We start from the raw sequence: 15,960 nt of genomic DNA on the forward strand, positions 1-15,960 counted from the left end.
TCCCGTCCCGTCCCGTCCCCGCCTCCATGCCGCCGTAGGGGTGGCTGCCCCCTGTCGGCCCCAGTCCCGGTCCCTGCTCCCATGTCGCGGGCGGGGAGCGATGGCACCGCCGCGCTGGAGCGGGCCGGGGCGGACACGGTGAAGCGGGCGGTGGAGCTGGACCTGGCGTCTCGGTTCCAGGAGTCGCTGGTGTGCTACCAGGAGGGCATCGACCTCCTGCTGCAGGTGGTGAAAGGTACTGGGCGGGGTGGCGGCCGTTTGCTACAGTCCTTGGGGAAACTGGTTGTTAAATGGCACTGCCGGAGGCCGCCAGCCTCCGTTTGGAGCCGACCCGAGCCGTGTTCGCGGCCGAGGGCCGGCCCCGATCCCCCGTCCGTTGCCGGACGGTGAGGGAGAGGAAAGCTGTCGGTTTCTCCCCGGGAGAGCGGGGTCCGATCAGGGCAGGGCTCAGCTCCCCGCGCTTCCCCGGCCCGGAGAACTGACCTGTGTGCTCGATTCACAGCCACCAAAGATGAGACGAAAAAGCACCGGTACCGGCAGAAAATATCCGAGTACATGACCAGGGCTGAAGACATTAAAAAACACATTGAAAAAGAGAAACAAGGTATGAAGCTGCAGGTACCTTGTTGTTAAGTGAACGTTGTATGGGAGAGGTGGTTAATGTAGGAATTGTGTCACGATCTTTTCAGATGGCAAATACCATAAGCAAATCAGGATAGAGGAAAACGCAACCGGTTTCGGCTATGAGAAGCTTTTCCAAGAGTATCTTACTGAGATTGTTTCTGAAGTTTGGGTGGAAGACCCTTATATTAGGCATATTCATCAGGCAAGTAGATATTTGGTGTAACTGGTACAGACATAACTACTAAAAAAACCTTCCAAGTTACTAAATTAAATAAAACTTTTACAGCTGTATAACTTCCTGAGATTCTGTGAGATGCTAGTTAAGGGGCCATGCAAAGTGAAAACAATTCACCTCCTCACTTCCTATGATGAAGTAAGTGTCTAGATTTTGGTTTCTGTTTCCTTGTACTCTGGTGATACTCCATGCAAATATGTATATGCACACAGATACTTAAGTATAGATTTATTCTTACTCGGCAGTACTTTTTAAATCAAGACTCTGACATTTTCATCTGAGAACACAGATGAAGAACAAGGTAAAGATATGAGAGTTGAACATAAGTAATTTCGTAAGTTCAGAGCTTCCTGATAACTAACAAATTTTTTGGTAAGCAGGATCTTAACTAGAAGAGATATTTTTGTGAAAGCCTGGTTGGGGAAAATGTCATCAAAACCAAAACATCTGTCCAGATACCCTCTGCCAAGAGCTGTATTTAGTTGTCATTTTAAAGGTTTTGATGAGCTAAAACCTCTCAAAGTATCACTGCATTTATTTTGTCTCAAATGGTAACACATTATCTAGTAATAGTAACATATTTCAAGGGGTTGAGAGTGAGCTCCTCCTCCATGTCCCTTAGCAAGTATACCTGTAATGTCTGCTTTTTATCCTGTCTTCAAAACTGCAAATCTGTTTTCATCCAAGTGAGTCTCTTTGGGTTTAATTTGGTGAGTTTAGGATGAAGTGACTCCAAACTCTGTTAAAATTTTTCATTTTAACAGGGCAGTGGGAGGAGTCAACAGCTAAGTGGCTTGGAAGAAATTGGACAATCATTGAGGAATCATGGAGTAACGCTGAATGTTGACTTTTCATCTTCAATACATGATCGAGAAATTAGGTGGGTGATAATAAAAAATCAGTGAATGCCAGTTATTTGAAGTCAAATTCCTTATGCCTAACTCTTGAGACATTTCTGGGGATTACAGCTGTGGTTAACAGGGTGAGAGGCAGTGGCCCTCACTTGGGTAAATCTTCCTTGTGTAGTTTCATGTCTTCTAACTGAACATAGAGTCATAGAATCATAGAATGGTAGGGGTTGGAAGGGACCTTTAGAGATCATCTAGTCCAAGCCCCCTGCACAAGCAGGTCTACCTAGATCAGGTCGTATAGGAACATGTCCAGGTGGGTCTTGAAGACCTCCAAGGAAGGAGACTCCACAACCCCTCTGGGCAGCCTGTGCCAGGGCTCCCTCACCTGAACAGTGAAATAGTTTTTTCTTATATTTAAATGGAACTTTTTGTGTTCCAGTTTCATCCCATTACCCCTTGTCCTGTTGCTAGCTACTATAGAAAAAAGGGATGTCCCAACATCCTGACACCCACCCTTTAGATATTTATAAATGTTAATAAGATCCCACCCCAGTCTTCTATTTTCTAGACTAAACAGCCCCAGTTCCCGCAGCCTTTCCTCATAAGGAAGATGTTCCAGTCCCCTGATCCCCTGATCATCTTGGTGGCCCTGTGATGGGCTCTCTCCAGAAGTTCTCTGTCTCTCTTGACCTGAGGAGAACTGGACACAGGACTCCAGATCAGGCCTCACCAGGGCAGAGTAGAGGGGGAGAAGAACCTCCCTCGACCTGCTGGCCACACTCTTCTTGATGCATCCCAGGATGCCACTGGTCTTCTTGGCCACAAGGGCACACTGCTGGCTCATGTTGAGTTTATTATCAACCAGGACTCCCAGGTGTCTCTCTGCAGAGCTGCTCTCCAGCAGTTTGACCCCCAGTCTGTACTGGTACATGGGGTTGTTCCTTCCCAGATGCAGGACTCTGCACTTGCCCTTGTTGAACCTCATGGGGTTCCTCTCTGCCCAACTCTCAAGCTGGTTGAGATCCCGCTGAATGGCAGCACAGCTTTCTGGGGAATCAGCCCGTCCTCCTAGTTTGGTGTCATAATAGCAGATGTCTCTTTGTACAGAATAGCATCTTCCATGCTTCATACAAGTATTGGTGATACTAGGAAATAACTGATTGAAACAAGGATCTTGTGCCTCATGTGGGTGTAACTTTTTTATTCACTGCACTCATTGCTTTTCACATTTGTGAATTTTTGAAACAGATTCAACAATGGATGGATGATTAAGATTGGAAGGGGTCTTGATTATTTTAAGAAACCACAGGTAAGAATGCTTGGGTCTTTTTAAGTAACTTCCACTGTAGAATAGCTCATTCTTTGTTCACCGTGTCAATTCTGTTGATTTCTGCAGGGACGTTTCAGCATTGGATACTGTGACTTTGACTTGCGGCCCTGTCATGAAACAACAGTGGACGTCTTTCATACCAAACATACAAAGAAAATGTGATCAGGTGTGACTGCTTTTAATGAGTGTTTTTATAAGCATAAAAAACTAAGAGTAGAAGATGCTGCTGGAGTACAGCAGTCCAGCTTCAGAAGCTGCTCTTCTAAATCCAGCACATCTTTTATAATCACCAGGTTTAAGAATATTTGAGACTTTTCACTATGAGAAAACACAGCTGCACAATTCCTGAACTGAACTTCTCCCATAATCTTAATCCATGTCTAAATTTTATCTTGATTTCATAACAGGCTCTCAATACTGTCTCTCAAAGGCCCCTTTACTGTCATTTTTATTTTTACTATTGATTTTGTATTGAGCAATTTTTTTTCTTTATATCTTTAATTGACCACCTCAGAAACATTTGAAGTTGGGCTGCCATGTCTTCTTTTATAAACAGCCTTATTTATTTCCTGTCATGACTACTGTTCTGCCATGTTTTAGTCAATCACATAATACCTGGTTTCACAGACTGTACTCAAAACCCTAAATCTATCATTCCATTTTCCAAGCTCCTTGCACACAAACATTGTAATGTTCAGTATACAGACATATTAGGGTTGTCTTACGTGTCTCTGCATGACTAATTTGGGCTGGAAAGGATGCATACAGTTGTTTCCTTGTTGCTCCTATACATCATGGGATAAAGGAATGTATGGTCATGTACTGAACTTCCATGCTTTGCATTGAGTGTGGAAAGGTTGTGTGGTCCTCTCCTAGTCTTTTTCTCTGACTTGCAATTTTAATGTCCTTCCAGCTAGTCATGCCAGTCTGAACTGCAATAAGCTTTTTCCCTAGTACCTAAGACAGTTGCCTAGACAAACAAACAAGCAAAAAGATTTAAAAATTCTTCCACAACTTGGATACTGTGAAACTTTCTTATTAATAATGATTCTAAGAAATATGCTTACTGGGGGTAAAAAAAACCAAAACCCAAAAAACAGACAAAGTCTTGTATTGTCTTCCCTTCATCTTCTGGAAAGTGGAAGGTATGACCTGAACTGCTGCCGTTTTTTTCTCCTAATACAAGAGTTCTTGGTTATTGTCAGCTAGAATCTGGCAAAGTCATATACTCTGACATGAGGAACAGGCAGTGGCCTCTTCTGCAGATCCTATCAAAACCTTTTCAGCCTCCAGACTGAGAAGTGCCTTGTGTTTTCTGCATCTTGTAATACAATATGCTTCCATATTGTAGTAGTATGTTCATTGAAAGGTTTTTTCTCTCTCCTATGTTTCTTTTTCCTGATGGCCTGTGCATTCCATTGTCCTTGTTTAATTATTTTCTTTATTCTTTTACTTTTTGCAATCTAATGCTGCTATTCTTTTAGTCTTGCCTCTAATGCAACAAATCTATTCCTCAGCTATCAAGAAGAAACAGAGCTTGTCTTTGCCTTGTTCTCTGAGTCACTATTTGCCAGTGGTCTGCCTTTTTTATCCTTTTGCATAATAATGTCTCAGCTTTTCAGTGTTACATCAGCAAAAAGAATAACACGTGTGCCACAGAAACTGTGCACTACCAGACACTCTCCCCAAACATTCCATAGAAGCTCCCTGGCTTGCTGCTGTGATACTAGGTTTCTGGTATCTGTTATCTGTTTTATTCAGTTGTGTACAACACATGCCTATTTTTAATGGGAATAAAGGTTATTTTTTATGATTTGTAGTCTTAGTCATCTGTTTTAATTCTTCTACATAGGGTAATTCAAGGAAGCTGGGTAATGCGTTACAGATCAGTCATCTTTGGGAGAAGGTTCATTGGGTTCACTGTAAATACAGTAAGCTTCCCAAATGTGAAGCTTTTTATCTTTAAACCTAGTCCAGCAATTTCAAACACACCAGGACAAAATACAAGGCTACCTGAAATATTTTAGATCAGCTTCAAATTTTACTACTTAATTAGAAATCAAAATTTAAAATCTTTATGCTTTCTGCAATATGTCTCATTGTTCTAGTAGTAAGTCCCTATTATATAGGCTTCTACAACTACCACAGGGGGTAAACATAATCTTTCCTGTCTTGCCTGTTCAGCACTAGATTTTTTTTCTCTGATTTCTAATTAGACTAACTAACACTGCAGATTTCCTTGCAGAGCCCGTGGATTTGCAGTATCTGTACATACATACCATAAAGCCTTCAGTGATGTACCAGTTCATGCTGCACTGCAATTTTTACCTATAAGCCCTTTTATCTTTCAGGAGTTCCTTTCACTGTTGGTAGGGACATTGTATATTAAGGGGAATAGGCATCAATAAATGGGAAAAAGAAACCCCTATCGGAGCAATCCAGGAATACAGTTCCACCGTAATGTTCCTGACTCCAGGCCATGTTCTTCTGTGCTGCGACTCACACTTACATAGTCAGGTTATCACCTGAATTGTGGAGTCAGGACTGTCCCTCCTGGCATCATCTGTGGAGATCTGCTTGCGCCACCTTCCCGACTGGAGTCAGCTGAGTGTTTTTCAGTCCTACAGTGTGACTGCCAAGAGCTAGATTCACCCACATTGACTGCTCTTCATAGCTAAAGGTGGGTGACTTCTGATCTGAAATTTCCTCCTACTGAGTGCTGGTCATCCAGGCATCCTTTAAAGACAACAGTGTGCAAGTAACATAGTAACGTCTCATTAGTCTGGCTTCTAAAGAAACATTTGCAGCTCATCTGGTCAAAATGATTTAATGAAAAAGTCCCACTTATCTGACTGGTAGAGTGAATTGTATAACCTAGCAGTGTATAAGACTGTGACTGCTTCACTTGCACAGAACTGGAATGAACAGAGGCCATCCTTTTCTCCTGTAGCACTAAACTGCTGCTGTTCTGATCAAAATGTGGTGCCCTGACTTAGCTTCACACATCCTGCTTCACCTGGGAGGACCACAGCCAGATTTCTGCTGAAACCCCTGTGGTGCCACTTAGAAAGGTAAGGGACCTTTTGAAATCCCTGCTGGATCTGGAGCCAAGTTTTTTATGTATCAACAACATGGACATGGAAAGTCATAATGTCCTTACAGACCTATTTCTAAGTCTTTAAAGTCCAGCAGCATTCTGTCACCCTAACTTTCAACCCAACCCTTCATGCCACAGCCTCAGAAATGTGATTAGGATAGCTTCAAGATCATAAATATAATTGTTCCATTGTTTTTTGTAAGCCAGATCAGTCCTCTGGTATCTTGCCCTATTAACAGCAAGATTGTTTCTTGCCTAATTTATACTGGGGTTTCTCAATCCACTCTGATTTTCATGCAGTTGCCTTATCTTCAGAAGTAGTACATGCTTCAGTAAATATTTCAGGACAATCTGTATGTCATCCTGTAACAAGCTCTTTGTAACTATCCACCTCACTTCTGGATACCATGCTGTAAGTCCTACTGTGGAAGGAAAATATGATTGTTTATAGGTGTGCTTTGTTCTCTGTCTGTATAGAAACTACAGACAAAACCATCCTTTAAATGAAGACATTCTGAGCAGTTCAGTTTCGAGCAATCACTCTTGCAAAACATCTTAGAACAATGTGCTTTTTATGTAGCAGACAGGATGTAACTGTAAAAAGCAGAAGCACAACCTGATGAACTGATGCTTTACGAAACTGCAAAGAACCGCTTAGCTAGGCCAAAATTTAGATTAAAAGTAATTGTAGCAGGGGGAGACTATGACCATGGACTCACACACAGCCTACCCAATTTATACCTCAGACCCAAGAGGGCAGAGGAAGTGAAATAAGCATGTGTACTCATTTAAGTACCAGGCGAAGAGCTACTAACCAGTCATTAAATAGAATAACAAATCACTAAATAGTGTCTTAAAATACAGGATACACTAATGTTTTGTGGATAAATACAGCACAGGAGGTACTGTTGGTGTGCTTCACTTGTTGGATTACCACCAAGCACCCAGGATTCCACAAATCTGAAATAATGTGTCAATCTCAAGTGTGTGATTATTGGTGAGTTGCACACAGGGTGAAGAATCCACTATTTAGGCAACACTACAACCCCATTGTTAACCTTCTGGGAAAAGACTCTTGGGCAAGTTGGGTTGTGCCATATATTGTTCTGTTAATGAAATTTACCTTGAGGCACTTACATCTAGAGAGGGTGTATTTGTGGCTTTTCTGCTTGATGAACCCCCCACTTTTAAGTTTACCCATGTCTGCTATGCAACAGCAGTTTGGTGCAGAGAGTTGTATAACATAAAGGTATATAAATTCTGCAACTACCTCATTTGGGCAGAACTCACACCAGTAGAGTCTGACACTGCTGTGCTGGGTTGTCACCTACAACTGTAGAGGTAAACTGCTTCCATTCTGACCTGATCAAAATTGCATTCTGCTTATTCAGCAGCAACAGCGAAACATCTTTAGCCTTTCTTTCATGATGGTACTTTATATCGACCTATTATTTCTATTTAGTATATATACTGACATTTTCAGTTCATTATTGCCTTTCAGTAGGAAATTTTCTCCTAGGTGGTAACTGAAGGGTCCTGTTTCTCCTAGATGTGCATTTACAAGTCTATTTCCTAATGCAGAGAAGTATTCCCACTTTTAGCTCAGATACCAGTACCTAAGGCTGCAATGACTCCCAGGTTGGTGCCAGGCAGCACAGATACAAACAAGGAACACATGATCTCTGTCCCAGTTAGCCTCTTCTGCCCTCATCAGGGAAATCCCCACATTTGAACTTCCTCCGATTTTGCACGTGCATGGACAAAAGCCCTAATCCACCACACAGCAAGCCGTTTACTATCATGCTTCTAGGGAGGCAGGTTATCAGCATTCTGCAAGAAAGGGCTTTCAACCAGAAACCTCGGGCACATCCCTCTCCACACAGCTCAGGGGCTGAGACATGGCCTTTGAGACACTGTCTGCATGGAGCAGGATGCAGGCTGGGGGATCCAGTGCAGAAGCACAGCAGCAGTTTTCTACCTATCCTGTCCCATCTGTGCCAGCCACTTTTACCTTCCCTGCCACAGAGCCAGTTTGGGAGGCTGCCACCATTTTTCCTGGTTTAAGTGGCAACGTGTCACTGTGGAGTGGCAATGTATAGACTGTGGAGTACAGTCTACATGTGGCTACAGTCTATTGCAGAGTCTTACATCCTACAGTTTGGGATCTTTGGGTGCAGGCAGCACAAGATCTAATTGCTAGCAGGTAATATTAAGCAAAAGCAGAAGATTAAACAGTTTTAATAAGTGTTCATCTTGTTGATATTTTGTTTTCAATAAGTTAAATAAAAAAGCAGCAGAAGTTTAACTTACATTTCCAAAATGCAAGTCACATTAGCATTACCATATTCTCACATAGCAGATTCCACCTGCTGTGCAACTCATCATCTTGTGGACACACTCTTAGTAACATCGTTGCTAGTGTAGTGATTTCATTTGGGCAAAACTTAGTGCCAGTGAGGCTCTTCACCAGTTCACTGCACAGTGCTGGTGGCAGCCACTTCTCTGGCAGATCAATGTTACAGTCTTCAATCCTTCCGTGCTTTACATCCATATCTACTTTAACATCAAGAACAGAACCTTTATAGACCAAGTTAAAACAAGTGCTAATGCTGAACTTTGGTGTCTTTCCATACACCCATTCCCAGGTTTGTAGTTCTTTAGTTTTATTATTAATTCCAGGGAGCACCGTCTCGTCAGCTGGATTTATTAAGGTGATACAATGATCTGTTTGGTGTTGTGTAGCATATTCTTCAGCAATGGCATCCAGGAGCATCTCACAAGTTAAACCTGGATCCTCTTCAAAGAGGTTTTTCACTGACGCTGGCACACTGGGAGTGGCATTGCTTTTTAGCCCTTTGTAAGGACTTTTTAGCACAGAAGATAAGACAGACTTATCTGCATTACAGAGTAAGGTACAGTGGTGATAAGCAGTTGTCCTTCCTAGCTTTGCAGCAGTACCTGAGATTTTGTATTGCCCATTTAGCAAGATGTCGTATCTGTCAGTGACACGTACATCTAACTGGGGGTGCAAGGCTTTCAGTGCCTTCACAACTAATTTCAGGTTTTCCATTCGTTCGTATTTTTTTCTGTTTGTAAAGAATGTCAAATTGATATTGCCTAAATCATGGTAAACTGTCCCTCCTCCACTTCTTCTCCTGGCTAGTTTTATATTTTTTTGCCTCAATAGCCTGAGGTTGCATTCCTGCCAGGGATTCTGATGTCTCCCTATTACCACAGCAGGGGAATTTCTCCAAAGGAAAAGGACTCGTCTGTTCTCTAAATTCATGTGGTCATGGATCCAGTCTTCCACAGCTAGGTTTTGGTAAACATCATTAGAGATAGACTGGATAATGAGGTCTCCAGTAGTTGTGCTTCTGAAGCCAGCTTTTGGAGTCCTGAGGACGCAGGAAAGCTGAAGGCAGTTCTTTAAAGATGACTGGAGTACCATATTTTTTTCATAAGTAAACAGCAGACAGAAGGAACACTTTATCTGGTAAAGCTGAAGGTGGCAAGTGCAAAACCTGCTGATGTGGCAGAAATAAAATGCTAGTGGTAGTCATCATGCTGCCATGCTCTTCCCAAATGCTTCCCAAGCTCAGCAATGCTCTTGAACTGATGCAAGTTAGAAGGCATGTTTCTCTTCCTGAAATGAATTATGCACTGATGAGCACTTAACATAAAAGCTGGGGTTGTTAAAGTAGCTTCTTGCAGTCCTTGGTGCCTAAAAGAGCAAAGAAAAAATGGAATTAACCGATGACTTTTCCCCTCAATCAGTACTCTTGGTAATATAATTTTACTTTGTGTATTTTGCTAAACTTAATTGTATCAGTCCAGTTTAGTGGTTTGGGGTTTTTTTTTCATTGATCTGATAAGAAAAAACAGGCGCACGGGCTTGTTTCGGTGAGCGAGGAGCCAGCCAGGCGCAAGGCTTGCTGCCATGGGGCCTGCAGCTCCCGACCGCAAGGCGAGACAAGCGCCGCCGAGTTACCGGGGCCGGTACAACCCACTGCCGTCCCAGGCGCCATTTCTCTGTGGGCACAGGGTATTCCCTCGACCTCGCCGTGCTGCAGCCCTAACGGCAACAGGCCCGGTCCCCCCGGGGGACTGCCCCGAGGCGCTGCGCTCCCGCCCGCCCCGCGCCGCCACCAGCCGGCTCTCCCGGTACTCACGGCGGCCAGAGGCGAGGCGGCCCCTCCACGCGCTCCCCAACGCCTTCCGCTTCCCAGGGTCAGAGGCGCTGGGGGCGGGCCGGGGCGGGCCCACTGACGGGGAGGCCGCAAAGGGGAGGGAGGCGGGCGATCAGCTGCTCTGCTGATGCCGGGGGCTGTAAAGCGTTTACGCCGCTTCTCAAAGCGCAGCTGGGACCTAGCACAGCTGCGGGAAGCTGAGAAGCGAGAACTATCAACTGCCGTGCAGCTAAGCAACTTAAGTCTCTTCAGCCTGGTCAAAAAACCCCACCAAACCTCCTATAGTAAGAGATTGTAAAATGGCAAGTGGTATTAAAGAAAGGAGGTCAGTGTTGATCTTTATTGGCTATGACAACCCAGTAACTGTGAAGCATCGGGTCATGCCAGCGAGTGGCAGATGAATGATGGATAAAACAGATGATGTTTCATGCAAGACTCAGCAGTGCAGTTCCTCGCCACAGGATGTTCTGGATGCTAGATGCTGTCAGGAGTTCAAAAGAAGACTGAACAAGTTAACACAAATGCACAGAGGCTTGTGAAGTGCACAGAAACTATCCGTGATACTCACAAAGATCCAGAACCTGAACCACAGAATCATAGAATGGTAGGGGTTGGAAAGGACCTCTAGAGATCATCTAGTCCAACTCCCTGCTAAAGTAGGTTCTCCTAGATCAGATCACACAGGAATGTGTCCAGGCGGGTTTTCAAAACCTCTAGAGAAGGAGTCTCCACATCCTCCCTGGGCAGCCTGTGCCAGGGCTCCCTCACCCTCACAGGAAAAAAAAAGTTTTCCCTTATGTTTTAAGTGGAACTTTTTCTGTTCCAGCTTATGTCTGTTACCCCTTGTCCTGTCACTGGATACTATATAAAGAAAAGTGTCATCCTGTCCTCCTGACATCCGCCCTTTAGGTACATCCTTTAGGTACACTCATTAGTGTTAACGAGGTCCCTCCCAGTCTTCTGTTTTCTAGGCTAAACAGCCCCAAGTCTCAGGATAAGTGTTGACAGCATAATTCATTAACAAGCTAGAAGTGATCAAAGACTAGATAATTAAGGATATATTGCATGCAGCAGATTGTCTTCAGATTTGCATTGATTTAAGCCATTCTGAAAATCTACCAGACCTCAGCTATTGAAGAAGAGCTATTGTCTGTGTTTAAGCTTACACTATGGCATGATGTTCCGTGCTAGTAGCCGAAGCTTTTATCCATAGTAGTATCTATACAGGAAATACGATTTTACAAGATAGGTGTTAAACATCTGTTGGTGGTGTAAGTGTATTCATAAAGGATACATTACATGGTTTTATCTTCCATTTTAACTTAATATTGGAGTTCCAAGGCATGAAGGAACAGTAGAGAAAAAGATTGGTACTGTGGTTTGTGAGAATTCCCAGAGGCTATTCCTCTTGAACAGTTACAAGCAATTTTTCATCTTTCTAATTCTAGGAATAGGTGGCTTAGGAAGAAATGCCAAGTTGATATCCTTATTCAGTTGAAACAGTGAAATTACTTGAGGAAGCAGTTTGGCTTTGGATGTGTAATTATGTTAATGCCATGAAGGTGCCAGTCAGGACTTAATAACCAATGTGACTGATAAGCAGGTATTCTTTATTGCAGCGCTGGGCACACAGGGGATTGCTCCACCAAATATGTGCATCGTTTAAAGCAAAACTTTCTACATTTATACGGATTAGATATGCATATTCATTACTTTTCTCAGAAAAGGTTGGATTATGCTAATTATGTCCAAGAACTCATTAGTTCTGCCCCTTGTCCTGCCTCAGTCTGCCCAAGTTACACCTCCATCCTGCCTCCTTGGTGGCCTAACATGGTTGTTGAAGATGAAGATCTAAGTTTTCCTCACAGTGTACTTTTCACCTTTGGGTTCTTGGCACCTGTCCAAACTGCAGAACAAGATCAAACTAGTCCTTCTTCAGGCTTGAGCGGTTGCAGTTTGCTTGTCCCATTGCGATTGGTCCAAGAGTCCAAGATCTGTTTCACAAGCTTACTAGGTAACAATAGAAGTTAGTAGTTGCCAAAACTACTACTAATCAACTGCTGCCAAAACAACCCCTAAGAGTTATAAATAACAGAATCATAGAATTTCAAGGGCTGCAAGGGACCTCAGAAGATCATTTAGTCCAACCTCCCTGCCAGAGCAGGACCACCTAGAGTAGGGCATGCAGGAACTCGTCCAGGTGGGCTTTGAATATCCCCAGAGAAGGAGACTCCACAACCCATCTGGGCAGCCTGTGCCAGTGCTCTGTCACCCTCACAGTGAGGAAATTCTTCCTTGTATTTCTTTGGAAACTCTTATGTTCCAGCTTGTACCCATTGTCCCTTGTTCTATCATTGGACATCATTGAGAAGAGCCTGGTTCCATCCTCCTGACACTCATCCTTTATTTATTTGTAAACATTAATGAGATCACCCCTCAGTCTCCTCCAAGCTGAAGAGCCTCAGATCCCTCAGCCTTTCATCATAAGGGAGATGCTCCACTCCCCTCATCATCTTTGTGGTAAATGTATACTTAAATTTTCTAGCTAATATATAATGCCCTATATGATGCCCTATATATTCTTTCATTCCATGTGTTTGTGCATTTGCCTTACCAATAAAGAAAACTCTTTATGATGGGGCCCAAATTGCCTTTACCTTCTGACTAAAGAAGCAATACTACAGCAGTTATATTCCTTGGAAAGTGAAGGAGAGAAGGTGGATAAGGGTGAAAGACTTCTGAGAGTAAAGATGTGAGCTTGGGGTTGTTTCCTACTAGAGAACTGAATCATTAAGAGCATGGTGGTTTCATATGGAAACTCTTAAAAGAAATGTGTAGATGAGTAGGGTGAGCAAACAGAAGCACCTGTGCTGGTAGTGATTAGTAGGGGAAACAGACTCTAAAGGGAGCCTGTCATAATGCATGCCCCAGCACTCATCACATGTGGCATTGTCACACTAAAAAAACAAAAAAGGAAAAACCTGGAAATTATTTGAAGCAGTTTGAAATGGGAATGACTTGTTTCTAAATTAGACTGGTGATAACTTTTCACTGGGTTGAACTATTCTGTTATACATAGGGTGAAAAGCATGTGGACTTTGTCCATTAAAAAATGTGTCGATTCACTGCTCTAAATATTGGAAAATCAACTATTGAGGCAGTTGGCAAAATGCAACAGCGAACTGGGGTACTTTAACGCTGGTCACAGGAAGTGAAATGCATCTTGTGGGACTCCTGATGTTACCAAAAAATCTCAAACAAAAAGCAGGACCATTTTCCATTTCGACTCTTGGAAATTTGCGATGTGTCATTTTGCCACGGGGTGTCACTACAAACATGCTGTGAGCTGTTGCACTGTTTTTCTAGTTGAAAACTGCGGGCCTAACGGGGAGGCAACTCTCTCCTCTCTTAAATAGAATCAGAATTTGCTGAAAATGTAAAGCATGCCGTACACTAGGCGGACAGGTAAACGTGTCTTGGGTCTGTATCGTATGTGCTGAAGGATAAAATACACATGCAGCAACAAATACCTTTCCTGAAAAGTGGCTATTGTTGAAGAAAACACAGTAAGATAATTAGGAATGTTCTGGCAATAAGCAAAAAGAATTAATTTATAAATACACACCATTATTTATTTATCTCTTTTCTCAGTCTAGTGAGGAAACTGCTTGATTTGGAGGTGGGCTGATGTGGTTTAACCCCAGAGGGCAATTAATCTCTGGTCACTCACCGTCCAGTGGAATGAGGGAGAGTATCGGAAGGGTAACAGTGAGAAAACTTGAAGTAAAGACAGACTAATAGGTAAAGCAAAGCAGAACAAGGAATTCACTCACTGCTTCCCATGGGCAGGCAGGTGTTCAGCCATCCCCAGTAAAGCCAGGCTCTATTATGTGTAACGCTGACATGGGAAGACAAACAGTGTCACTGAACTACTTATAGCCCCAGCTTTATGTGCTGAGCACTGTATCGTATGGTCTGGGATATCCCTTTGGTGGGCTGGAGGCAGCTGTCCTGGCTGTGCCCCCTGCCAACTCCTTGTGCACCCCCAGCCCACTCACTGGCAGGGCAGGATAAGAGGCAGAAAAGGCCTTGATGCTGTGCAAGAGCTGGTCAGCAATAACCAAAACATCCTTCTTATCAATACCCTTTCCAGCATAAATCCAAAACAGAACCCCTGTACCAGCTGCTAGGGAGAAAATGAACTCTGTCCAAGCTGAAAGCAGCAGAAGAGGGTGAAGTTAATATAAGAGAGAAAGTGCAGAGCACCACTAATGCCATTTTCTATGTGGACCTAAGTAATAACCTTTCTGGATTGGACTTCTAAAATTCTTATGTCTCAACTATTATATAAATCACATATCTGCAAAATAAAGTGATGATTATTTTTGCTTTTGAAAACAATCCTCTGTATGATTTGCATTCTTTGATCAACAAAGCTTTGTTTGGTACACAAAAAGCAAAGCAACTGCTCTGTACAACATTAACCAACATTAACATATAAGAGAGAACTCATTGTATGTCACTCAAAGAAAGCAATAGACATGCCAGAACAAAACAAATTAAAAACATGTAATTTCACTGTTAAAATTAGTTTTCATGAAGAACAATTTTGGTAAAGTTATGAAAACCTGAAATGTTCTTTTCACATCTCTTTTGGAGATAAACATGATAATGCAGAGTCTTCTCTGATAATTTCCACCATACCAAAAGCAGAAAGTAAGACTTACAGGAAATCTTGGATGGGGAGAGGAAAAGAAAAATACTTCTTTCTCTTGCTCTTTTCTTCTGGAAGTTAAAATATTCCAATGTCTTCTCTGTCTTTGGGTCAGAATCGTATTTCAGAGGTATTACTCCTCCAAAAAGGTGAGCTCTATCCATGAGTGCTTGATACTGACAGTTTGCCAAAAAACCTTGTTGTTCACCCGGTGCTGTCCATAGAATGCACATTTTGTCTGTTTTCTAAGCTTAACTTTGGGTCTACCTAAAGCAGACTTTTTCAAATGTTGTTTATATCCATGCCAGACATGAACAGGCAGTAGGGGTCACAGAATTCAAGCAGCTTCTTTACCCTTTTCACATTGCTTTCTCTCAAGGTACTAGTCTTTTCATCCCCGTCTGTCCTATTCCAAGAAGAGATGTGCAGCTAGAAGTGCTGTAAATAAGAATTATGAGTGTATGAAAATATAAGAACTAATTTCTTTCATATAATTTTGTTAGCGGAATAAAGAGAAGCATAATTACCCATGTAATACCTTTTAGTAGCGTTTTAACATTACAATGTTTGTAAACCAGTAAATATGTTAGTCATAGCATTAAAAACAGGAATTAATTCAGACCATACTAGTTTGTCACTGGTATGAAGCTAACGCTTGGCACTGTCATTTATTCTTAGCAATACAACTGGCACGTATATCATACAAATACATATGTAAATTAGGTGGGTTTTGGATAGAAGATAAGGTTTAATTAAAGGGTAGCTATTTTCACAATATTAAGTCTTATCTAACACGTTTTGTTCTTGTCAAGACAGGGAGATTGTATGGCAATTGTTGCAGTTTTCATCTGTAGAAGTGTCTCCTTGGATATTAGTTTCTGAAAGAGATGAACCTAATTAATGTAGAGGTATTCAGCAGAGT

General features: G+C 42.5%; 2 protein-coding genes and 1 long non-coding RNA gene across 6 annotated transcripts in view; 1 reads left to right on the plus strand and 2 right to left on the minus strand.

Annotated features, from left to right (window-relative positions):
• MITD1 (microtubule interacting and trafficking domain containing 1) overlaps window positions 1–15,960 on the plus strand; it is a 20,827-nt gene continuing 4,867 nt past the window's right edge. Inside the window, exons 1-9 of one of the 4 annotated variants that reach the window (XR_009818901.1) lie at window positions 2–235; window positions 503–604; window positions 690–826; window positions 911–997; window positions 1,624–1,739; window positions 2,959–3,019; window positions 3,107–3,206; window positions 5,517–5,720; window positions 5,991–6,111. Coding sequence is in view for 3 of the 4 variants with exons in the window: in XM_061997870.1 (XP_061853854.1) it covers window positions 82–235; window positions 503–604; window positions 690–826; window positions 911–997; window positions 1,624–1,739; window positions 2,959–3,019; window positions 3,107–3,202 (753 nt within the window). In the remaining variant the exon portion in view is untranslated. Of the gene's footprint in view, window positions 236–502; window positions 605–689; window positions 827–910; window positions 998–1,623; window positions 1,740–2,958; window positions 3,020–3,106; window positions 4,854–5,391; window positions 5,462–5,516; window positions 5,721–5,990; window positions 6,112–15,960 lie in introns of those variants that run through there. The other 3 variants (XM_061997870.1, XM_061997856.1, XM_061997877.1) reach the window with 3 other exon arrangements.
• Window positions 8,390–10,376, minus strand: LIPT1 (lipoyltransferase 1). Its single transcript, XM_061997845.1, has 2 exons — window positions 10,307–10,376; window positions 8,390–9,858 (listed from the first exon to the last, which is right to left on the minus strand). The coding sequence occupies exon 2, from the start codon at window positions 9,583–9,585 to the stop codon at window positions 8,464–8,466; it is 1,122 nt and encodes a 373-aa protein (XP_061853829.1). The 5' UTR covers window positions 9,586–9,858; window positions 10,307–10,376; the 3' UTR covers window positions 8,390–8,463.
• Window positions 15,042–15,960, minus strand: part of LOC133628066 (uncharacterized) — a 1,919-nt gene continuing 1,000 nt past the window's right edge. The window contains exon 3 of the long non-coding RNA XR_009820519.1: window positions 15,042–15,476. This is a non-coding gene — a long non-coding RNA (uncharacterized LOC133628066). The remainder of the gene's footprint in view (window positions 15,477–15,960) is intronic.

The sequence above is a fragment of the Colius striatus genome, chromosome 1, assembly GCF_028858725.1.
Source record: "Colius striatus isolate bColStr4 chromosome 1, bColStr4.1.hap1, whole genome shotgun sequence".
In the NCBI taxonomy this organism is placed as follows: Eukaryota; Metazoa; Chordata; class Aves; order Coliiformes; family Coliidae; genus Colius; species Colius striatus.